This window comes from Rhinatrema bivittatum, chromosome 8 (assembly GCF_901001135.1).
Source record: "Rhinatrema bivittatum chromosome 8, aRhiBiv1.1, whole genome shotgun sequence".
In the NCBI taxonomy this organism is placed as follows: Eukaryota; Metazoa; Chordata; class Amphibia; order Gymnophiona; family Rhinatrematidae; genus Rhinatrema; species Rhinatrema bivittatum.
Window position 1 is genome coordinate 199,495,823 of NC_042622.1, and position 26,294 is coordinate 199,522,116.

At 44.6% G+C, this 26,294-nt stretch overlaps 1 protein-coding gene across 1 annotated transcript in view; it reads left to right on the forward strand.

The window, feature by feature from the left end:
* CCDC92B (coiled-coil domain containing 92B) overlaps nt 1–26,294 on the forward strand; it is a 72,179-nt gene that overhangs the window by 20,632 nt on the left and 25,253 nt on the right. The window contains exon 2 of the mRNA XM_029613968.1: nt 14,680–14,833. Within this exon, the coding sequence (XP_029469828.1) occupies nt 14,704–14,833 (130 nt within the window). The 5' untranslated portion in view covers nt 14,680–14,703. The remainder of the gene's footprint in view (nt 1–14,679; nt 14,834–26,294) is intronic.

The window sequence follows — 26,294 nt, forward strand, 5'->3', positions numbered from 1 at the left end:
TGGTAAGGGCCTGGCAGCGGTGCTCGCGGCCAAAACCGCAACAAGTCCCGCTAGATACAGAAAGTAAAATGTGCACATTTTACTATCAGAGATTAACGCCTGCCAAAGGCAGGAGATAATTTCGGCTGGCAATGGGAAAGTGAACAGAAAAGCAGAAAAAACTGCTTTTCTGTACACCCTCCGACTTAATATCATAGCGATATTAAGTCGGAGGCCCCAAAAATAAAAAAAATTTAAAATTCTAAAAAAAAAAATGTAAAATCTGCCCACGGTCCGCGGGTTGGCAGATGGACACTCAGTTTTGCCGGTGTCCATTTTCCAAACCCATGGCTGTCAGCAGGTTCGACAACCGAAGCCGGTAACATTAAGTGTTGGCTGTCAAACACACTGACAGCCGCCGCTTTTGTCAATAAGGAGGTGCTAGGGACGCGCTAGTGTCCCAATGATAAAAATCGGCAGATTAGAAATGACAAGGAAGCGCGCATTCTCAGGGGCTGGTCCTTTCTTATGGAGCTCCTTTCCAGCAGCTCTTAGACTATTAACTAATTCTAAAGAATTTAAGAAAAAATTGAAAACTCATCTGTACTCTGTCGCCTTTGACACAAAAGTATAAGCTGATGTTTTATTTTATTTTATTTTCCTGTTTCACTTATTTTACTTATTTTTCTTTTAATGAATATATGTTGTTAATATCTGTCTTATACCTTGACATATGTTCCTTAGCTTTTTTATATACGTTATCATTGTAATATTATGTACATTATACATTGTAAACCGCTTAGATCTATTTGTAAAGGCGGTATACAAAAGTTTTTTAAATAAAATAAATAAAAATAAAGTGTTGGCTTCAAAGAGTAGTTTGGAATTGAATATTACCCTGTGAATTTGTTTTGAATAGTAGTCTTTTTTTGCTTTACTGATGTGTTCGCGGTATTTTGCTAGCAGGGATATGTATTTTCCTAGTGATTCTGCAGACGGGCGTCATTGTTTCTCAGATCTTCTCATAATCTGTTTAATTTGTCTTAGCTTTTCTTTGGTTCCATGGTTTCCTTTGTTCAGAGGTATTCAGTAATGGGCTTAGGTTATCAGCAATATCATTGAAGATTTTATCCCAGGTGTTGAAAGCAGAACAGCTTGATTTAATTCAATTAGCTTATTTTTCATTGTTTCTTCAAGGGTATGTGGTTTTATCTTTTTTCTGAAGGTGAAAGTTTGATGATTATTATTTAACTTTGTTGACTTTGTGTTAAGGAGGGCTATTTCAGATTTTATTAGTTGGCAATCAGACCAGAGCAATATATTGTGAGAAGTATTGATTAGGCAGGATGTGTCCTGCTTTATGGGTGGGGTTGGTTACAAATTGTGACTATCCCATTTCTTCCATAGCATCTAAGAAGGTTTCATATGCTGTTGTTCTTGGAGTTCTATCTACATGTAGGTTAAAGTCTCCTACTATTATTGTAGAGTCTGGTAATGGAAATGCTTTAGTGAATAATTCAATTACAGGTGAGGAGTCTTTTTGAAGTATTCCAGGGGGCAATAGACCATTCCTATGTTTAGTTGTGATGATTTTAGTATTGCCACCTCGCAGGGCGGGTTAATCTGTATTTTGTATGGTTTAAGATTAAGTTCTTTTTTTACTGATTATTAGAAGACCTCTACCTTTACGTTTAGGTATGGAGAAGTGAAAGATACCATAGTTGGGATGATCCATTTGATTTATAAGAACATTGTCTTTTGTCATTTAGCCAGGTTTCAGATATTACAGAAGATAGTAGGATTTAGATTTTCTATCAGATCATTTATTAGTGGGATGTTTTTTTGTAAGTGATTCAGCATTCAATAATAAGTGTGTAAACATTAGGCAGGATGGGGTTAAATGTGAATTATTACTCATCGAGGGGAGGGTCTGTCTTGTATTCCTTTTTTTGTTTTGTTTTTGTGTTTGCTTGCTTAATTCGCCATAAATGCCTTGTCCTAGTAAGGATTCGATGAAGCTTATTTGCTCCATGGTTGGATTGATTACTGTCAAAGTACTGCAGACTCGTTGCGGTAGATGAAGCTGCAGGCTAGCATTTCTGAAGAGAGGTGCAGGCTAGCACTGTATGCTCGTTGATGTAGAGGAAGGTTCAGGCAAGCATTTCAGGTGCGAATGAAGGGGCGCACAAAGGGGCAAGCTCCTTTGTCAAGCTCCTTCATTCGCGTGCCAAGGGTACACACCCTTCGGCGTTGCTGCCAGGATTTTGGGTCTTCGGCGGTGATGGTGGGCGGGCAGAGGGCAAACGTTGGGTGGGACTTGACCGCCCAGCATTGCTTCCACCTGGCCTCCAGTGTCTGACCTCTCCTCTGAAATATCAAATGAAGACCAAGGGGGTGATAAAATATCTGGAAATATAAGTAATATAGAAACACCTCACACAATTTTTTATTAAGCTGGCTGGATACTGAAAAGATGTGGCACTGTCAATGTTTATTATAACAAAAATGAGACACACACTGATATACCAAGAAAGTTCAATAGCTGAGTACTTTTTCAACAATTATGAAGACACTGAATTAGATAACTTAGGATCCTTTAAATGATCTCTCTTAATAAACTATTTCAAGAATGATTTCAGTAGTCAACATATTTCGCATAGCTGTATCAGGATAATTCACATTTACCTAGCTATTCATAGACAGCCAGATTTTAAAACCCTGGTGCGCGTAATTCCCGGGGTTTACGGGCATGGCTGGGCCTTACGCGCGCTGGGCCAATTTTCAAACTGGCTCAGCCACGTGCGTAAACCCCAGGACGTGTGTAAGTGCTGGGGCCTCAAAAGGGAGTGGTCCGGGGGGTGGGTGGCCTGGGACAGTGCCATTCCTCGCTCTGCCGGTGCACACAAGTTACTTCAGGTCGGGCCCTGAATTAACTTGCAAAATAAAAGGTAGAAAAATTAAAAAATGGGTTTTAGAGGGTGGGGAGCAGAGGAGAAGGGGAAGGGAGGTTAGGGTAGGGGGTAGGAAAGTTCCCTCCCAGTTCGCTCCTAAATTGGAATGGAGTGGGAGGGAACTGGGGAAGGCCCAATTGCATTGCCGCGCAAATGTTGCCAAAATTGACACACACACCCCTTTGCACGCACTGCCCCCGATTTTATAACATGTGCGCACCAGCACGCACATGTTATAAAATCGCGCGTATTTTTTAAAAATCTAGTCAATAACTTTCACATAACACATCTAAAATGCTGCTAATTAGACCTAACGGTTATCTGGACATATTTTTTTTGTAAATGAATTTACAACATCCTCCAGCTTTCTGGACATATTTTTTGTGAAGGATTTTACAATGTCCTCCTTTCCGAATACATTTTCACCGAGGCTTACGCAATGTCCTCCACATAACCACTATAAGGGGAATTTTACGATGAGACCATTGCTTTCCAAAGGGAAGACAGAGAGCAGTGTTCTTCACAATCAAAATTTCACTCGCTCTGTCATGTGGGGTACGTGCTCCACCCCAGTGGAAGCCGTTTCCCAGCTATCTCAGATCAATGATTCATGCAGATACAGGTGCAATATATCTCACTGCCAACTTCTCCCCAGTTATCGCCCCCTCCCCCTCCCCCCAAATCCCATCCTGAGATGAAAGTGCCCCTCTTACGTTGGGAGATACACAGAGTGTCACGTTCTCTCTCTCGCTCTCTCGTCACTTGTGCACGTAAAGGTTGCACACGTACGCGCGGAATGGATACTTTAAATAAAACCCTTGTACTTGCACGCACGATAGAAAATTAAGCGTGTCTTTGCTTGTGTGCCCAATGGGTGCAAATGCGCTCCTTTTAAAATTAACCTGTTAATGAGCATATTAAAGTGGTCCTAAGAAATGTTTGCGTGGGTTCACAAACATTTGCTTGCCCAGGCATGTAAATAAAAAATGTATCATATACAAATGAAGGGTTTACAAGCTCCCCCTAAATAGTATGGTATGTTTACTCTGTACGCTATTTTGTGAGAGCTCGCAAAATGAACACCTGGCGTTTAGGGCGATGATATTACCCTAAAAATGAAGGTCCTCACAATATGAACTACATTGGTGCACACGTTAGATTATTATTCTATTAAGAATTAACTTGTGGAATTGGATATTTATGGGGTTCTTACTAATCTGACCATCTCATGTAAAAGAAGCATGCTAATAGCGTGAGCAAGCTAAACTGAGCATGCTCGGTTCTCTTATTCTCTTGGCTCCTCCTGTTAGCTTCCAGGTGGTATACAACTAAACCTGGTACTTGACGATTGCTTGTCAGTGCAGAGGAAAGGAGTGAGAGACCTACTACCCACCAGGAGAGAGAGTCAAAGGAGAGCAGAGGGTTCCAGGAGGGCATAAAACTGACATGAATGTTTGTTTAGAAACTTCTATCTGAATTGTCAGTAAAAATCTCCAGAGGACATGACTGAGGACAGAAGGAAGCATGCAGAGAGAGATTCCAGGAGGAGTCTGGCCACCCTGACTCTGAAGGGCACTGGAATTTGACCACTCCCCCTTCTATGACCATTCTGTAGTGTTGACACAGGATTGGCTGATCTTTTTTGATCTCACTCCTTCCCTGTGCACTGACAAAAAAGCTGGCAAGTACCGAGCTTAGTTGTATACCCCTGGGAAGCCAAGAGGAAAAGAGAACTGAGTGTGCTCATTTTAGTCAGCTTGCGCTGTTTAGCTTGCCTTCAGTAAGTAACAAGCTCACACTATTTAGCCAATGCATTGTTGCGTTACTGCACATGATTATAGCATGGTCGTACCTTTTTAAATATTGATTTGTGTGCAAGCATGCAAATCTTTTTCCATCACTCGTTAAATGGGTTTTAAAACAGGCTGATTAGATTTTTAGCAAGCACATGCTAATTTTTAATAACATGATGTTAATTGCATAGGCACCGAACTATACAGTACTACCCTGTTATTAAAATACTAGCTGCACGGTGACACACAAGGTCCAAATTAGACTTTTGAACAATTGATTTTTGTGGGGAAACTAACATTAATGGGAGGCAAAACTTAATGGGTCTGATTTTCAAAGTGACTAATATGCATATAGAAGTAAAATTTAAGACCCGTGCACAGGCGCCCATGGACACTGCGATTTTATAACATATGCACATATATGCGCGTATACGTGCGCATTTTATATCGACGAGCACATCTGCATACATATGGTGACTCAAGCATGTAAGTGGGGGGAATTTTAGTAGCCATGTGCACCGACGCAGTTACCTGTTTCCCCAGTTTGTTCCCAGTTCAGCCCAGTAAAGGAGAGGACTTCCTAAACCCCCTAGCTAACTTGCCCCCCTTTTACTCTAATAGCTGTGAGCCTTAAAACCCCACTGACTAGCCTAGTTTTTTGGTTACACGACTTACACACCGTCCATAGCAGAAGTAGAGTTATGCAGTAGGGGACCCCAGCGCATGCTTGAGCGTGTAAATACTTATGTGCAAACTTCATGGTGCAGGTCCCACCCTGTGGGAAAAATGGTTTTATATGCGTACTGGCGCGGGTTTTAAAATCCATGCAGCAAGCGCCGTGCCAAGTGACGTGCATATCCCCCAGCTTGGGTGTGCATAGGGGCTTTAAAATCAACTCAGATAAGTAGCATTTTTAAAATCAGTCAGGGACCAGTGCCCATAAAAGTACACAGGTAACCCGGTTTCATGCTCACTTTTACACACACTGAGGAGAGGCGTTCCAGGGAGGCAGAATTGTGTCTTAAATGCTGTTGGGCAAAAAAGTGCCAGAAGTAGCTTTGAACCAGGGTCTTCTCAGTTCAGGGCTGGTGTGCTCTGTGTAGAGCATCACAATGGTTCTGAGGAAGCCAGGCTCAGAGTACTAATAACTTAGTGTGTGGCCCCACCCCTGAGGATCCAGATTGTTGCTCTGAAGATTCAAAAGGTATGCTGGGATTCCAGGAAGGTGTTCCCACATGTAGAAGGCTTGGACCTTGATCACCTGCTCTATCTTCCCTGCTTATAGAGCTGCCTCCAAACTACATACCTCTCCAGGGAAAGGAAAGGAGGAAAAAACAAAATAACCTGCTGACATGTCTAGTCCTTATTCACTGACTATACAGGTGGGACTAGCCCCTTTGGCTTGTTGTGCAATGCTATGTGAGTGGAACTGGGAGGCCCCAGGAAAAAGAAGAAACTCTGCAGATTTATTTTTTTTTTTGCTGCTGCTGTGACTGGAGGCTCTTGCCTATGCTTCCCACTTAGGCAAGATATCCCACTACTACCACCATATGTTGTAACTTGGCGATAGCGGCTTGGGAAACAGCCAGAAGGAATAAGGAGGTAGACTCTGGCTGTTTCCTTTATGTCCAATTTATTTTCAGTGAAAGAAAAGTCAAACAAAACAAATGCAGCTCCCCCTAAGTTCAGGTAGAACATAGACTTTACACATATCAGGTCTTTGCATAGAATGGGTTCTTGCTCCTCACGTCCTCTTTAACCCTTCTACTCCCTGAGATCTTGTATACTGGTAAGGGGCTCCTCCCTTCACCCAGCATTCCTTGCAGGTCTGTATCTTAAGGAAGACTGGGTGAGACAGCTGTGCTCAGTCCCTTAAGGTGGTCTGAGGGACTTTCCTATAGACTCCCGTAATTGCCTTCCCTGCCGCTAACTCCACCTCCCCAGAATGCCTACTGTAAGTGTGGGGAAACGTACAGCTGAATCTGTTTTACGCCTACTTTTCTCTGCACTAACCAGCCTCCCGCCACTCCCTCCCCTGGTTGAAAATGACCCCCTTAATGTTCTATTATAGTGCTACAGTCCTTGGAAGATGAGAAGTTTTCATCAAACCAGATTGATTTCATAAATTCCATTTTATTGATTAACTTAAGGATACTGTCACTCATATATATCAGAAATCTTGACTATGAAAATATTTTTCCCATCAGAAGAGAATGAAGAAGACATTTTAAATATGAGGCCTGAGTTATTAAATACTAATAGTTGGTTGTTAAACAGTTTGTTCCTGAGACTTTGTTACCTGAAATACTCTTAGTTACATAATAAACACCAGATTAAATCATCTATTGTACTTGAGGAAGGGGACAGGGCAGGGGAAGGGGAAAGGGAAAGGTGAAAATGAAGGTTAGATATTTTAATGTGACACAGCAGGTGTTATAATATGATAAACATTTATTTACTGTAACTTTGAAAGTCTAATAGCGTAAAATATATTTTGATGAGTATCAAGTCACTGTGGGGAGGTTCATTTTATGCATTTATTATATTTATAATTTGCCTTTCTGAACAAGACTTGCCAAAAATGGAGTACAATAAGAAAAACTCAAAATGGGATAGAATGCACTGGAATAAGAACATAACATAAAAAGTGCCGCACTGGGTCAGATGACTGGTCCATCGAATCTAGCATCCTGTCTCTGACAGGTGCAGATGCAATCTTTAACTGTGTTTTGTTAGAAGAGCAATAGTGTCACCAGATGACAAGAGATTGACCTGAAATCGAGCCAAAAGACATAGCATGAACAATGAGGAGAATGGGAAGCTTCTCGCTTCATTTAGATTTTTTTTTTTATGGACAAAAAAATAAGATCCAAGTCAATGAGAACACTAAATAGTGGTTAAATGGCAGAATGATGCAGTGGGACCTTTGTACTTACTTATTGGCAGAAGCTTTGAAACCTTCCTAATAGATTGAGTTAATATAGTTTTTATATTCCCATCATCTCTAGGCCCTGAGTGGAATACTGATAGCTGGGTAACATCTGTAGGAAATGCAGTGCTGTAATGATTTTCGATACAGGTTGGGATTAAGAAAATAAGAAGTGCCATGCTGGGTCAGACCATGTTGGGGACTGCGGGCCCTCACACACTAAGGAGAGGGGAGTCCTCGCAGTCTGTGGTGGACAGTGCACGGAACAGGTGTGCACTGGGCCACGGCGCAACCTGCACAACCTCAGGGCTGGCCACAGTCCACACCGCTAGTAGGTGAGTGCATCCAGGCACGGGCTGGCTGAACTGGAAGCTTGTAATCCTGGATGACAGGAACTTGTATTAAAGCCCCTCCTGGGGCTACAAAGAGCGTGTACTCTTGTAGAAGCCTTAGTGAGCCTGAACACACGGGAGTGAGACCCGGCAACGCAATGCTAGTCCCAGGGGTAGCCTTCCAGTCACCCCGAAATCCCTTTTGGACTCTCCGCTTGGGATCGGCTTGCATGTCAGGACCGACGGAGATGAGGACAAAGATGACTTTGAAGATGTGGACAGGACAGAGGCTCTGAAGTCTTGGAAGTAGACGATGGCACTAAAGGAAGCTTCAGGAAAACTCTGCACCATAGCACATCCTGCACAGCCTGTGGGCTGGCTGTGGACCACACCGACAGGCGCAGAACTGAAGACTGGTAGGGGCCGGCACCACTGCGTGCCCTACACAACCCATGGGCTGGTCATGGCCAGGGTTAGGCATGCTGACACAAGAACCAGGAGGATCACTGGCAGGACAGGTCCCCGAGTCCAGGGCTTGGAACCGGAAACCTGTAGCCATACCTTGGAACCCGGAATACCAGGTCGGCATTACCACAAGGAGGACAACAGAGGACAGTGAAGAGGAACTTAGAATGTAGCACGGAAGACGTGGAACGTGGAACTGGACTTCGGAACAAGGCTTAGATTCGGTGCAATGACTTAGAGTCTGGAGCAAGACCTGGAGGGGAGGAGAAGACCTGAAGTCCGAGGAGCAGATGTGACGTGAAGACAGGCTCAGACAGGAAGACTTTAGTGAAACGTTGGAGACCTGTAGTCCAGAGTGACGACTTGGAGTCCAGAATGCAGACTAGGGGTCTGGAGCATGGATGAGAATTCCAGAATGAGGACTAGACTCAAGCAAGAAGACTAGAGTGAAGCATTGGAGACTGAGAGTCCCAAGCAAAGACTTGGAGTCCAGAATGTAGATGTGGAGTTCAGAGTGATAACTTGGAGTCTGGAAAATGGGCATGGAGTCCAGAGAGTGGACGAGGAGTCTGAAGTGAAGAATGAAATCAGGAGTGAAGACATGGACTCAGAAGTGGAGACATGAAGACAAGAAGTCTCCACTTGACTTGAGGTACAAATGAAGCCATGGGGTCCGGAGAGTGGACTTGGACTCAGGCATATAGGCACAAAGGCTAGCATGAAGACTGGGAGCCTGAACTAAAGACTTGAAGACATGAATGAAGACTTGAGGTCCAGAGGGCAGACGTGGAGTCTGTTGAGAGGACTTGAAGTCAGGATTGAAAACATGGACACAGGAACTTACGAGAGACCAGGAACATGGAACATGATGATGAGATGGAGCTCCGACGAAGAACATGAAGACCTTGAGGAGGTGAGCTGGAACAGAGGAACTTCAGGAGTGAAGAGCTGAATCAGGAACTCCCGAAGTAAGCAACTCCTTGTGAAGGCCCTGTTTGACTGAAGAGAGAGCCCTTTTATAGGGCTGCTGGAGTGATGTCATCAACAAGGGCCGTGGGCTCTTTCCTGCTGCAGACCCTTCAAAAGAAGAGGAGAGGCACATGCACGTGCCTGGTATACACTCCCCCTACGCAATATAAAGTCCACCGCACTCCCCAATTTTCTTGATACTATGTACACAGTTTTCCATGCCCGACACAAACAGTATTAATCCCATAACCAGTTGTTTTCCCCCCACATCTCCCCACCTTAATTTATTACCATAATGCTATCACTTAATATGCTCTCTTTAAAACTCTGTTTATTGCTCTGTTTATTTCCTTGTTATTACCCGTTATAATGTAATCAGTTAATTTGATCTGTTATTCTCGTTATAATGTAATTAGTTAATTTGCTCAGTTCAATGTATCCTGTTGTTTTCTCAGTAAACCGTGGTGAAGGCTTGCTCCAAACTACAGTATATAAAAACCCATCAAATAAATAAATAAATAAATATTGCACAGTTTTTTACAACATACATTAATTTTTACAATGCATGCTATTTTTATCCTCAATAGGATGCAAAGAGAGGCTCACAGATTATACTGAAATTTTGTGTTGCAGTTTCTGTCTTTGTGTGTGTGGATATTCCACATTTATAACATGGCTGAACCTAGTTCAACCTAACTTGCTGCCTGATTCACTATGGCTTTTCTTCCATTATGTGTCTATGGGAAAATGCCTTGAATAATCAGGCCTTTGGTGTGGAGCTAGGTCATTGGAGGTCAATAGACTATTATGGTTTTCAAACTTGTGGAGTGCTGTCAAAGAGGGGTACAAAAGGGAGGCAGTGTCGCACATTTTGCCATACATTGGGATTAAAACTGAGGCTGGATAGAATGTTGCTTCTTCTACTTGTCTTAAAGGTACATGCTCAAACAACATGAACAGCAAAATTTTCCTGTCATTTTTTGTGCTGCTTGGAAGGGAAACAACGCAAAATGGCATAACAAACAATGTTAATGTTTTCATGTCTTTTTAAAATACTAGTGCATCTCTATTTGCAAGTGATTAAATTATAAGCCTCCATTGAGGCTCCAGAGATCATTTTGTCAAGTTTATCTTTCATCTGAGGGAACAGGTAGCTTTTACTGATACTATTCTGTGATATCATCGTGCTGCTGAGGTTTAAGCGAGAAAATCTCCTCCATCTAAAATGGATTGAGTTAAACTGGACCCACCATTACTGTGTAAACCCTTCGTAAGTCTGTGTGGAATCGCAGTAGGTTGCTTATGCCAAGTAGAAATTTAAGGCAATTTTGGCAGGACTTAAAAACACATGTATTCCCTGAGGTTGAAGTGTAACGGAGAGTAAATGGAGGGGCTGTAGGATGGCCAGTACTCTATGAAGGGAAATGCTTTTGTTTTATTATTAATGTGTGTTTTATCATTGTATGCACCTTATTTTGAATGTTATATTGTAACCTGTTCTGGGCATTTTTTTTGGTAGGAGAAGTAAAACATTGCCATAAATAAATCAATGTCTTTTATTCAGCTTTCAAGAACCCTTGTCCTTTCTTCAGATTCCATTAAGAGCCAGATGTTCCTTCTATAGGGTTTTCCTCATTTTGTATCTATGGAAAAACTTCCTGATACATCTAGCCCTAAGTCTGCATACTAATAATAAATTATTGCTATGGTTCTGGAGAAGAGAGAGTCTCAGATTACAAATAACCCTGATATAGGTTTGTACCCTTGTTCTAAATGTGTCTTACTTCATTGAGATCCAGGAGTGGCACATATGAGCTGATCTGGTAATACTATGACCAGCAGAGTGTTTGTTGACACATCACTTTAGCCAGCAGACACAACATTTTAAAGATGAAATTTGCTGGAAAATTCATCCCAAAATCAGAAGCAGGAGCAACATTCTAACTTTGACTCTAGTCCCAATGCATCTCTTATGGCAAAATTCCCAACTTTGTTCCCCTAACAGGCCCCCCAAAAGCATTCTCCAAGTATGAAGACTGAACTAGTCTAATGTCCCCTCAATGACCTAGCTCCATGCCAAGTTTGGTTGAGGTAGGCCCAGCTGTTCAAAAGTTATAAGGGAGACACACACATACACACGCATCAGGACATTCGGATAATTTTCTCCTTACATTCAACTGAGGCTAAAAACATCACATTACACAGAAGAACAAGGCAATACTTCTGCAGGGGTACATGTTTCGGGACCAGACCGCTGCATCAATGATCTTAGGAACAGGAAACTAAAAGGAACATTCAGAACAATCCAGGAACATAAGACAATAAAAGTTAAAATGATCAAACCTAAAGGGCTTTTTTAAAAAAAATTTATTTAATCTCTCTACCAGCCATAAGTTAATATCTTTCTGTCACGTTCTTACCATTCTAACACATGAACCCTAAACCCCTCTACCTTCCCATTCACACCACTATTGTAATGTAATCTAGGATTCACTCACGCAAGCACAGTGTGAACACTATAAGAGAGGGAAATAGTAACTAAACTATTCACCCAACCATATATTAAACTAGACTGGAGACAATATCATAGGCGAAGTGCTCACAATCAGTTCTCGATCTGCTGTCTCTCGCCCTCAATGGGCCGCAGGCAGTAATCAGCCTGTGAGCTCAAACGGATTTTAATCATTTATTGTCTCCTGTCTACCCAACCATCACTCCAAAAAAACATACTTTATTTAATCAAATAGTCTTTAAACCATGAAAGTGCAAAGTTATCCAAACTGCTCATATATTTCTCAAAAACTGTAAACTTACTACCGGTTAGTAACCCACTAATAATCAAAAAGTATTCAGCCACATAAGTGGTCATTCAAATCAAAAAGGTATACTTCCATTGTCCACCCCGACATGGTCCATGTTTCGACTCACAAGGAGTCTTTTTCAAGGGGAATGAAGATGACAGATCACTGTGTCACCGGTATATTATTTTCATTCAGTTCCGTTTATCGCCATGCTGTGAAGTTGAGTTCAATGATTCTGGCGTTCCGGAACTGAATGAAAATAATATTCCGGAACTGAATGAAAATAATATACCGGTGACACAGTGATCTGTCATCTTCATTCCCCTTGAAAAAGACTCCTTGTGAGTCGAAACATGGACCATGTCGGGGTGGACAATGGAAGTATACCTTTTTGATTTGAATGACCACTTATGTGGCTGAATACTTGTTGATTATTAGTGGGTTACTAACCGGTAGTAAGTTTACAGTTTTTGAGAAATATATGAGCAGTTTGGATAACTTTTCACTTTCATGGTTTAAAGACTATTTGATTAAATAAAGTATGTTTTTTTGGAGTGATGGTTGGGTAGACAGGAGACAATAAATGATTAAAATCCGTTTGAGCTCACAGGTTGATTACTGCCTGCGGCCCATTGAGGGCGAGAGACAGCAGATCGAGAACTGATTGTGAGCACTTCGCCTATGATATTGTCTCCAGTCTAGTTTAATATATGGTTGGGTGAATAGTTTAGTTACTATTTCCCTCTCTTATAGTGTTCACACTGTGCTTGCGTGAGTTAACTATCGAGAGGTGTTGCTTCTGTTTGAGTGATTCTATATCATTAATCTAGGATTCACTTGCATATTCAGGTCCTGACAGTCACAGGACTGGATACCCTGAGCAGTGAGGGAGGACCTGGCCTCCCTCTGAAAATGTGGCCCGCCCATCTCCCGCAGTGGCACTCGCCCTTAGCTAGAGGAGGGATCCTGCCTTGTCCACTCTTTACTCACTACCTACCTTGATTGCAGCTAGGTAGAGAGAGCATCAAGCTAGGTAGAGAGAACATGGTACAAATCTACTTTTCTTTTACCTTTCATCACTCCAAATCACATTAAATCTTTACTGGTGGTAAATGTTCTGTTTGTAAGTATGATAGATTGTGCATGTAAAATTGCCTCTAAGAACCCACCCCACCCCATAAACCTCACCCTGGGTTCATGGTGCCCCCTCTTACAGTGGTATAAAAAGTTCAAATACAAGTGAGTCTCCATAGAGGCTCTCTCTCTCTCTAACTTTTTTACTCCCTCTCTCTCTCCCCCCCAAACTGGGAGTTGTGAAGTACCGCACAGCTATTTCAGGCTTAATGCACAGAAAAAAAGGTGTAGTTATTTCTGGCGATAGTGTGTGTTACGTTAACGAGCCCTCATTTCCATTTACTCCTCCCACTCGACCTCTAATTTTAAATTTGCATACGCATTTCACAGTGCAGTATTTATCACATCCGTTTTGCCATTTTCACAGGCATTAGGGCCCTAACATGCACGATAACACCCTAACGCGTTTTGATAAATGACCCTCTTAGGTTCCTAAGGCTAAGCACTGCAAACGGCAGGCCCAAATATAGTCACCCAGATTTTTCACCAATTAGATTTATGCTCCTCTTCAGCCAAAAAAATCTCATTGGTCTGAGTTGTCCACAAAGAAAAGAAAAAGGGATGTAGAAGAACAAAATCATAGAAAGAATTACAAAATGAATTAGCCATTAAAATCCGGGGGCTGGAGGGAGGTGGAGCTCCCTGCCCCCCGGGCACCTATGCTCATTGCTAACTCCCTGGGTTTGGCTGAAAATGTGTTTAACTTAAGCCATCCAAAATTTGTCCCGCTAAGGCAGGCACTGAAAATGCACTCCTGCAATGTCAAGTTTTTAAAACTACAGTCACAGTGTGCATCAAAATACTCTATTTATATATTACTTGCTCTCCTACTGCGATGCTCAGAGCGAGCTACAGGACTATCGAGTGGGTCTATATGTGTATGATACTCAAATAATACGTTGAGGCTGATTCCTCAAAACCTTTTTCCACCTTAGACAGGGACTGGCAGCTAATCTTTAATGAATAGGAGCCATAATGCCGAAACCCGTTCCCCCATCTGAAACTGGTCCCCCATCTGGTTTCTTTGTAGCAGGGTCACGGGGCATGGCGAGTGATGTCACCTATTTTTATTTAAGAAGAACTACAGCTGCTCTCATTTTTCCAAATCTTGGCACATATGATGACTTCATGGCTCTACCTCTGTCAAATTATGGGAAATAATCTTAATTCTTTTTGAGCAGCTGATGCCCAGGGTATGTCAGGCAGCAGTGGCCTCAGTGAGTTGCAAATCTGTTTTATTTTATTTTTCAAAACCGGCAGGTAGAATTTGCCTTAGGATGTACAAGTACAGCTGACTCTGAACTTGAACCATTTTAATCCCCTCAGGGGCGGGCCGTTGAATGCGTTGCCATGGAAACTCTGTCCCTGGAGCGACAGATCCAGAGCGTGCAGAGGAACATTGCCTTCCTGAAGAAGACACAGCTGGAACTGCTCCATGACCTGCACCTGGAGATCCTCTACCTGCAAAAGCACTGCTCCGGTGAGCACTTTTTGTATCCTCCTATTGAAATCTCTGCAAACGTGTATTTCTTTTAACTGAGCAGACAGGATGGGCCAGTTGGACTTGTATCTGTTCTCAGATGCTGTGCTACTGTGCTTATTAAAATGGGCAGCCCATTTAGCGCCAAGTCCATAGGAACGCTCTGCTCCAGGCTGTCTGTGCCTTTTGGGTACTTCAAAGCATTCTGCCAATAAATGGCAAATGGAAATCTAAAAAAACCCAAAAAACCCCCTATGACCTTGACACCTTTCTTTTCCAGCAGGAGTTGATGGCATTTTAGCACATGCCTTATTCTGATAGAGCCGAATGTACTAAGGGATTTCTCTCATTTTGTGCCTGGGGGGGGGGGGGGGAAATGCTTGGTAGATATTTCTACTACTTTATTTATTTATTTACTTATTTATTTTAGATGTTTATATTCCGCTTTTCGGCACTTCAGAGTGTACATCAAAGCGGATTACATTCAGGCACTATAGGTATTTCCCTATCCCCACAGGGCTCCTGCTTCTATTATTCATTTATATCATATGCAGCACTGTACAGAAACACATAAAAAGACAGTCCCTGCTCCAGGGAGCTTACAGTCTAGTCAAGTCAGGACACACACAAGACAAATAAAAGGCTATGGGCTAAACTCAACAAAGACATGCTAGGGAAGAACCAAAGCCAGGTTCAGATTATCTGAGGAAGGCCTGGACTTCTAAAAACTCTAAGGCAAACAGGAACAGGGTGGCAGGGACAGTAAGTATAACAGATCAGCACCTCAGAGTCACACAAGCTACCTATTGAACACCAAAAACTTAGACAGAGTCCACAGAAAACCAAGCACATGTTAAAAAACCATCTTAACTAAAGCCGTGTCTTCTGAGCATGGCCCTCAGAATGGGGTTGGTATCTCTGATCCTCAAATGTGGCACTCTACTCATCATATATACAAAAGAGCCAGCTTATTTCAATAAAATAAATGGCTTAACACTGAAATTCTAACCTGTCTGCCCTGCTTCAGGAGTCCGCCTGTCTTGATGGATTTTAGAAATAGCAGACTTCCTGGTTCTTCCCAGAATGAAAGCATTTCCTCTGCTAGAAGACTAAAATGTTAAGTTAATATTTCAGCACGGCTGACGCAGTAGTTCTTCTCTTGAGATGACCATTTCAAGTTGCACCATTTTGTTTAGCACTGACAGTCAGCCCCAGGCATAATGGAAATCTTCATTTTAGGGGATCCAGTATGAAGGATGCATTTACATTGCAGTCACAGGGGACAGATGAACGTGATTGAGCTGGGCAATGTGAAAGGAGAGATACCACTTGGGATGGTCACTGTAACACAGGAGGATCATTGACTCCTTTTATACAGGGAGATGTTTTGTTGAATGCTTTCACATGTTGCACAGTATAATATTTCCCAAGATGGAATGGTCAGCTTGTTTTTTTTTTCACCTGGTTTGTGTCCAGCGGGCAAGAAAATCATCAATGCTTGCAAAACTAATGTGGCAGGGCACCAGCAGTAATGTCCCCCCCTCTGGATGTGCATTTTCTAGCAATAAACTCTCAGGGCTAAAGACCTGATGCGACCTCCACAAGTCTGGGCATGTACACACTGGGGTTTGTTCTTTAACCAGAGAGCAGTACTCTAGTAGTTGTATTGGTCCTGGAGAGAGATTCTTCGTACACTGTGAAGTCCAATATTCACAGAGCCGGCAAGCAGAAAACGTATTTGGATAAAGTTACTTGCGTAGCTGCTCACGAATATTCAAGTAGGACTTACACAGATGAGCCTGCTGCCACTGAATATATGCAGATAAAAAGTTAGGATGGCTTTTTTTTTTCCTAGCCAGACTTGTGCAAGTAACTTTAGCTGGAAAGCTCTCAGTACGTGCATTCATTCACTAAACTTAGCTCCGACCCCTTTATGTCTGGATAAATTCTGTATTCACAAATAGTTGTGCATACACAGGGTTTCGTGCGGATAACTCAGAACATTTACCCGCACAAAGCCTTTCAGTATCGTCCTCTGTGAGACCTTTTATTGGATGATGCAAGACTTAGCTACAGATATTATTGCACCTGAGCTCTGGAGACCACTTACATCCCTTCTTCAGATGTCATCCCCTGTAGCCCAGAGAACAGGTGCCAGTCATTCACTGGCCTGCCAAGCACGAAATGATTTTCTCACGAATGACAATGCGATGGGAAATGACCCATCACACAAAAAGAGATTGTAGAAGAAAAGACACTTTTTTCATTTATATATCTTTTCAAAAATTTTTAATTATTTTGTGACCCAATAGTATTTTACTGTTCACGTCTGAGCTTCCAGCTGTCATGGTCCCTGCCTGTCTTGCACTTAAGCCTTTATTATGCAAACTCAGGACAGGGAGGGTTGGAGGAGTCAACATTTCAACCTCCTATCCAGCTTGGCCATTGCAGTAAAGTCTGCTGGTAAGAGACATGGACAGCAGCTCCCTATGGGACCCAGTGCAAGTGCAATCTAAGGTCAGCCAGCAGGTGTCGCTCTGCCACGTCCTACCTCCCCGGGGCTAGGAACGCCGCCTCCTCTGGATGACTAATGCTCCATTTTCTTTCTCCAAAGTGCTGCTGCCTGTCTTCTTGATTTTCTGAATTTCCAAAGTCTTTTTTTTGTTATCCATGGTTTTGTTCTGTGTTTTGTTTTGTTTTTTTAATCTGATCTATTTCACAGCTACTGTTTGAACTTGAACACTAACGTACTTTTCCTAGGAGTATACAGGTTTCAGTTCTGGTCAAACCATGCCCACCAAGACACCCTAAGAAAGGGACAGTGTGGCTTAGGTATAGTCTTACTGTTAGAAGCCTAACCGGCCCTTCTGTGATTTCCCAGTGCCACCTCCGAGACCACTGTGCTTTTAAAGAGAGGACTAAAGTGTTCATAAACGTCCTGATTTTAGCCCTCCAGCCGCAGGTCAGCATCCGATCCTCCCGTGCGACTGCACAATACGGTGTGCACCTGGGTAGCTACTCGATGTTCATTTGTGTTGGATGCATTTATGTTCTGCCCCTTACATAGTCTTCAGGCCACGATTAAATCTCAGGCCTAAAAAATTTTTTACAAAACAATAGTTCGGGCCTCTGGTCCTGGTAAAAGGAAACCTTTTTTTTCAGAGTAAAGAAGCTTGAGAACTGGTGGTCATGACATGAGGCTCCGAAGGGGATAGATCTCAGGAGTGGCGTCAGGAAATATTTCTTCACAGAGAGGGTGGTGGACGCCTGGGACAGCTTCCCAGCGGAGGTGACACAGGCGAAAGCAAGAACAGTTCAAGGATGCACAGGGCAAGTACAGGGGGGATCATTAATTGCAAAGAAATGAGGGGAAGTCAAATATCAACCGGGGGTCCTGTGGCACAGTAGCAGGAAGTAAACTGGGCAGACTAGAGGGGGGGGGGGGTCCTCGTCTGCTGTTATATTCTATTTTCTATGCTTTTCTAATGGTGAAGAGAGGCAATAAAAGTCACCTGTGAGAACGCCCCATCAGTGAAGATATTAAACAGCCTCTCCAAGTATTCGGAAAGTTGATCGCTGAAAGTTGGCGACCCTAATCCTGGCCTGCCGCTGTGGTGCGGGACCCGCAGAAATCCAGCACAGCGTCTCCTGCAGCCGTCCCACCCCCTCAATTTGGGTTTCCATGGTAACAGGCAGCCTGTGCTGGAGATGTAGACAGGGTGCTGCAGGGCCTGTAAACACGCAAGGGCTTCAGGAGGCTGCTGTGCTACATTTCTCTAGTTAGTGCTGCTGCTGCTTTGGGGGCCTGCTCTGGGACTTAGAGTCAAGGAGGTGAGATGGGGGGGGGGGGGGGGGGGGGGGGGGACCTGCACTCTGGTGGAAGGATTTGAGCAGATGCGGTTGGTGGGGGGAGGACAGACTCCTCCCCCTATCGCCTATGAGTACGGCCCTGGGCCCGGGACAAAATAGAGCGAGGATGGCTTTCATGCCTAGGAATGCATTCACCACCTGCATTCAAGGATATGGCCTGTGCTCCCAGATGGTCAGTTAATAAGCTTTGTTCACTGTCAGTGGCTGCACAGGGGCCGGTGCAAGGGTATTAGGTGCCCTAGGCAAATCTACTGCCTTGCACCCACCTCCCTCCCCTCTCTGCCGCTCGCGGCTCGCCGAGTCTCTACTCCTCTCGGCCGTGAGCGGGATGGGCTCCACTCGCGGCCCCACATTGCTGCATTTTGCTGCCCCCTAATGGCTGTCGCCCTAGGCGACCGCCTAGTTTACTTACTGGGATGCACCGGCCCTGCTGCTACATATTCCGTCATCATGAATGGCTGCTTTCTCAATGAGGCGTTGTCCCACCAGTCTCTCAAAGGCCTTCTACAGGCGACCTAATCCCACCGTTTTCTCCAGTGATCCATGACTTGAAAGGTGCTCTGTCTCTCTCACGTATTGATCCACACAGGTTTAGAAATCATTTGCAGCTTCTCCGGCGCATCAGCCTACAGGAGATTGCCATTAGCAGCAGCCTACTCAGCGCAGTGCTGTGGTGAGGTAAAGCTTTTCAGCTATGTCCTCTTACACCTAAGGAGCTGTCCACTCTTGTTTGGAAGCTATACGGCCTGGAGGTTTGATGGGGGCATCCAGCACAGTGCAGATCTCATTCTGTCTGCACGAGAACTGGTGACGGATTTCTGAATGCAGCCAGCCCCGGGCCTTCGGGAATTTTAAAGCTACTGATTTAGTGGTGAACTGTCTAACTGTCACAGGGTATTATATAACCTCCTGCGCATCCTTCTGAATCACTGCGACACCGAGCGGGTGCAGCTCGCTCACTGTCTTGTGGTCACTTCATATCTAAATTCCCAAAACTGTCCTTTCTTGCACATTTATTTTAATACCGGACCGGTTGAATTTTCATCCCCTGTTTAAATGTCTACGCAGCCAGGCACCTTCTGTTAGTAAAGTTAGGTGCCTGACATTGTACAGTGCGTATCATACTAAGCTTTCGGCGGATAACAGAGTACCAGGGGAGAGTAAGGATGTGCCCCATGCACTGTGCATTCACTAAGATCAAGACAGCTCATTGGCGGTGATGGCATTTGTTATTTATACAACATTGATATATAAAGAGTTGTACAAGATGAATCACCTGCTTATCGTGTCCCTGCCTCAAACAGCTTGTGATCCAGTTTTCAGCACAGGGAGGGTTAGGTGACTTGCTCAGAGTGATGCAGTGGCTTTGTTATAGGGCTGTCTGACATTATCAGCTCTCTGCTCTAAAGAGTATGCTGTGCTGCCAGCCCATGTCTTTCTAGGTCATGGTGATCTAGAAAAAAGCCAGTGCTTTATGTTGCCATAGTGTTCAATATGATTTTGGGTGCGGGACATATGAATCCTGCTCCACCACCAGCTGCTTTTTGCCACCACATCATCGAAATAATCAATATAATAGCATCAACAAAAGTATATTGATATATGACATTTCAGCCAGGATACCCCCCTCTACCCCCCACACACAGATAGGAATAAAAGAGGCAGGTGGTAGATAATACTGCAGTAACAGAAGAGCGAGCTGAACTAAACTGAGAATGAATAAGTGTCGCAACCGTCACGGCCCGACGGCTTCACGCCGCCTACCTTTCTTTTTCTGCGACTCCTCCTGCTCTTCATGGACACCTGGCTGCCGTGGCATCTGCCCGCCGTCCTCTCCGGTGTCCCCGGACCAGCTTGGGCGCTGCCTCCCGCCATGCTCTTCAGGTACCTTAGGGTGCGCACGCCGTGCGGCCCTCATTCTTATTTCCTCATTGGCGCGTTCCTCAGGGGCGACCCCCTGTGATGACGTCACACTGCCCAGATATTAAGCCTGTTGTTTATTGCTAGCCGTTGAGTTAGCAAGAGGGATTCTTACGGATGGGATTTGCTCTCCGTACCCAGCTACCCTGCCTCCAACTTCTATTTGGACTCTTTGCTGTTTTCAAGGTACCTGCTCCTCGGGGGCCTCTCTGCTTCTTTCAGGTCGCTTTCAGGAACTGGTACTCGTTCCTCGAGGGCCCATGTTCCCTGACCCACTGCCTGCATCCATCTCCTCTTCTACTTGGAAGAATTCGCTACCGACACCATCTGTGAGTACTACTACCATCCACTCCTCAGAGCTGTCTCCCTGGAACCAGGTACTCGCTCCTCGAGGGCCTGCCTCCGTTCCAGCGCCAGTGCCATCTTCCACGGAGAACTGCTGCGTGAGTACTTGCCAACGAGTCTCTGTGCCCAGGGATCTGGTAGTCGCTCCTCTAGGGCCAGCTCTCCCTATCTTGAGGCTTCTCCATACTGGGGACTCTGTGAATGTCTCAGTGTACTCACTTTCTCAGTTCTTCTTCCTACAGCACTGCTACCGGAGAAGCCGCAGTTCCAGCGCCCTGAGGAATACTAGCCCAGCCGGGCTCCACCTTCTACTCACTACCGCCACCTCTGGTGGCTTCATAAACTATCTAATAAAAGATATAATCTGTGTTTGTGTGTCCGGAGCTGAGCCTGACCTGTGGCCCCTCACGGGACTTCCCCCCGTGGGCGTGGTCAGCTGCCACAGTATCCAAGGGTCCACCCAAACCCTACAAAACATAACAATAAGGCCATGGGGCCAGATTGATACATCGTGGGATATTAAGCAGGGCTGGTGCTAGCTTTTTTGCTGCCCTGTGTGAACAATTATTATGCTGCCTCCCTCCCCCCCCCAATACACACACTTCATTCAGTCTCTGTCTCGGGCCTGCCAAAAAAAAGCCCAGCTCCTTCCAGCAACCTAAACTTTAAAAACTGTCACCTTCTACCCTCCGGATCTTCACCCCCTCCCAGGGCCGGTGCAAGGGGATTTGGCGCCCTAGGCGAGCCTTCTCCCTTGCGCCCCCCCCCCCCCCGGTCTCGGCCCCGACCCTTACCTCATTCTCAATCACGCCCGCTGACTGGGGTTTTCTGGGTCGCAAGCAGGTTGGGCACTGCTTGCGGCCTGCCAAACTCCACTCCTCTTTGCCACCACTTGCGGCTCCATATGGCTCGCACCCAGTGGCGCACCAAGGGTCTCCGGTGCCCGGGGGCCAATGCATGTGTGCCTCTCCAGCATCCCCCCTTAATCCTTCTTGTACTAATGCTTAAGGTCACAGAAAATCAGTGGTGTCTCCAGACAGAAGAATTGGGGGGGGGGGGGGGCGCCAAAATGACATTTCTTCATCTCACCCACCATCTCTAGCATGGATCCTGCTTTAAAATTGGTTATTAAAAAAAAGTGTTAATAAAAAAGTCCAAAGGGTCCTCTGCGTTATTTTAAAAAGCTGGCCAGTTTCACACTATAAAATTATGTTGATAGCCTCAGTCAACTGATTCTATGTGGCTATGAGAGTGAAGTCAGGAATATATAGGAAGGAACAGAATGTCAATATAAATCCTGTACCTCCAGTTCTGTAACTCTGTGCATCCACTGAAATTCCCCCAAACAATGGAGCTTGGATGTTTCCCTTACAGCTCATCATACTGAAAGATATTTTCAAATTCTGGTGTCACTTCACAGTAACAGCAGCACAAACAGCTTCCACTGCCAGGCACATTGTGAACTAACACAAAACACCACAAAAAAGACACTCAAAATCTATACTGCAATCCCATCATAACATAACAGTAATAACACCAAGGACTCAAACAACAATAACCCTACCTGTGAATAAGCAAGGGTAAATATTACACTGGGTCCTAGAATACCAATACTCCACCTACTGAGGAAACAAAACAAACCCGATTGCTATAGATCCCTATGCTAGCAGAATCTCTCATCATGGTCACACACACAGAGCAGAGACAGACCCTCACCAAATACAGAATACAAAATAAAGGAGCACAAATTAGAAAAAACTGAAATGGAAACCCCAAGAAGCCAGACTCTGTGTATTAACAATGGAAAAACAGAACCACCATTCTTCATAAAACAAATAAAATCAAGAAGCATAAAGCATCAGTTATAATAGTAAAACCATACTAATAAAATAATATTTTAAAACTACTGATAAATAGAATTTCTATTAATTAAAATCATATACATTTTTTACAATTTCCTAAAACCAATAAAATATTTCAAAACAGCATATATATCAAATAACACACAATAATTAAAACTAATAAGGATTTTAAAAAGCCCCTGCTGTCCATACATGGGAGCTCTTGATTGAGGTTATCCTCTCTCTCTCACACATACTCACATGTCCATTCTCTCTCACACATACACTGTCACATACATACACATTCATGCTCTTATACCCAACCATAACCTCTCGCTCTCACAGACACTGACACACTCAGGCTCTAAGGCACTCTCTCCCCCTCCACACACCCCCCCCCCCACAAACTCTTACTCCCCTGGATTTTCTCATACACACTCATGCTCTCACTGGCTCCCTCACATACACACAAACACACACTCCCAGGCAAGCTTCCAATCGTTCTCACACAAACACACACACACACACACAGGCAAGCTCCCAGTCATTCTCACACTGACCCCCAGGCGGGCTCCCATTCATTTTCACACCACTCCCTCCCCATCCCCCAGGCATGCACACATTCATTCTCACACCCAGACCCCCAGGCAGGCACCAATTTATTCTCACACACACACACACATACAGCACAAACAGGCAGGCATCTATTCTCACACATACAAACCCCAGGAAGACACCCATTCATTCTCATACACAGACACACCCTCAGGCAGGCACCCATGCATTCACACACATACACCGCCAGGCAAACTCCCATTCATACACATGCACACACTAAAGGCAGAGACCCCCCTCTCTTTCTTTTGCCAGCAACCTCAGAGCCTCTCTCATTCCTCTGCTGCCACTGTCACTGTTGCTGTATGGCTATTGCGGAGGTGCTGATTGCTACTATTGGCACTGAAGCCCATTCTGCTGCCTCCTCTGTGCAGGCCTCATGGTACATTGTGAGATCCGCATAGAGAAAGTGCTACTCTTGCACATTCCCAAAGATTACATGTTCCAATCAGTAAAAAATAATTTATTTTTTTTTACATTTGCTGTCTGATCTTAGTTTTCTAATCAGTTGGTCACAGGCTTTTTTTTTTTCCACCTTCCCTTTCTTATTTTTTTGCCAATTCCTTTTATAACATATTTCTTTTCTCTCCATCTGTCTTCTTCCCTCAAACACACAGTCAGGTTCTCATTCTCACATGCTTTCTCTCTCTCACACACACACACATACACAGGCACTCACTCTCACTTGCTCTCTCTCATACAATCATGTATACACCATCTCTCTCTTGCACATGCTGTCTGACTCTGGCACACAGGCTCTCTCTCACTCCCACATGCTGTCTTGCTCAAGCACAGGCTCTCATTGTCACATGCTCTCTCTCATACAATCATTCATACACACAGTCTCTCACTGGCACATGCTGTCTGACTCTGGCACACAGGCTCTCTCTCACTCCCACATGCTGTCTTGCTCAAGCACAGGCTCTCACTGTCACATGCTGTCTCTCTCACACACACACAGAGGCTCTCACATGCTGTCTCTGCAAACATTCAGGTCCTCACTCCCACACACAGTCTCTCAACTCATCTCATACACGCACACATACACACTGTACAAACCCTCAGTCTCTCTCTCACCTCTGGGCCTCCTCTTCACGGCCGCTGCAGGATGGGCTCTGCAGCGGCCCCGGACTTCTCGAGCCGCGCTGCTCCTCTTCTGTACGCGGCTGATGCTCTTCCTCTTTCCTGCCCGCGCGGCTCCGGCAACATTTTTCTTCCGGGGCCGCGCGGGCAGGAAGGAGGAGAAGCTCCTGCATTGGCTGATGATCCTCCTCCTTCCTGCCCGCGCGGCTCCGGCAACATTTTTCTTCCGGGGCCGCGCGGGCAGGAGGGAGGAGAAGCTCCTGCATTGGCTGATGCACCTCCTCCTTCCTGCCCGCGCGGCTCCGGCAACATTTTTCTTCCGGGGCCGCGCGGGCAGAAAGGAGGAGAAGCTCCTGCATTGGCTGATGCACCTCCTCCTTCCTGCCCGCGCGGCTCCGGCAACATTTTTCTTCCGGGGCCGCGCGGGCAGGAAGGAGCTGGAGCACCAGCATGTTTAGAGCGATTGTGTTCTTCTGGCCGTGGTGACTTGAGCTCCACCACGGCCCCGCCGATCTTCTTGCTGTGTGTATTCGGCACACAGCATAGCAGTAGTTCACCGCTCAGCCGCTATTGGGATGACGTCCACCGGCGGCCATTGGCCATCAGCGGCTCCGCGCCCCCTAATGCTCAGCGCCCTAGGCGATCGCCTAGTTCGCCTAGTGCTTCCGCCGGCCCTGCCCCCTCCCCTGGTGCCCATTGCTGGTGCAAGAGTATTAGGTGCCCTAGCCAAATCTCATACCCTTGCACCCCTGCCTCCTGCTCTCTCCACGTACACAGTTAAAAATTATGCATTTATAACAGATTTTGCATGAAAAAGAATATTCAAAGGACAGTCTTCCGAGGGTAAAAAAATATTATAAGTATTTGCATGCATTTCTTTGGTGCCAACCAGAAAATCCTACAAAACCCCCCCCCCCACTTCGAACCATAAGGCTTTAGGGCTATTGTAATGCGTGTTAGGTGTGGGTTTGACCCTCAGAAAGCCATGAGTAAATTACAATTACAATATAAAAAACCTCCCACACCAAAACAGCACTAACTGCCAGCACTTAAAAAAGTAACAACCCTACATCAGGCCCTAAAACACCAATACACCTCCTATTAGGAAAATAGAAGAAACAAGAAATTATAGATTCCTACACACTAGCAGGATACCCCTCCACATCACACAGCCTACCCTCACCAAATCCAGGAAAAAGAAACCATAAAATATAAATAGAAACATGCAGGCAAAAACTGAATAGGAAAACCACAAGAAGTCAGACTCTATGCAATGCAACAATGGAAAAACAGAAATCACCAATCCTCAGCCATTAAACATGAAAATCAAGAAATAGAATAAATACATTAATCATAATAGTATAAACAAACTAATAAAAAGAAGATTTCCAAACAGCTGGTGAATGGAAGATCCAATAAATAAAAATTCAATTTGTTTTAAATTTCTCAAACACCAATAAAATAATTACAAACAGCAGACATATCAAACAGCATCCAAAAATTAAAACTATTAGGTTGAAAGAACACTGCACAAATCTCATCTTGGAGTGAGTTTCCTCACTCCGAAGGTCATCAAATCTTCACAAGAGACCACTGTTCTGCTCGTAGGTATCACGTAGAATGTCAAAGTGGCCCCTAACCCCTTACACTAATACCTAAACCTCACCTCGAGTTACTAGGTGGCCCTACCATAGGGATACAAATACCTGCCTATGGGCCATGATATTATGGCCAGGTGCTCTCTCTCTCTCTCTCTCTCTCTCTCTCTCTCTCTCTCTCTCTCTCTC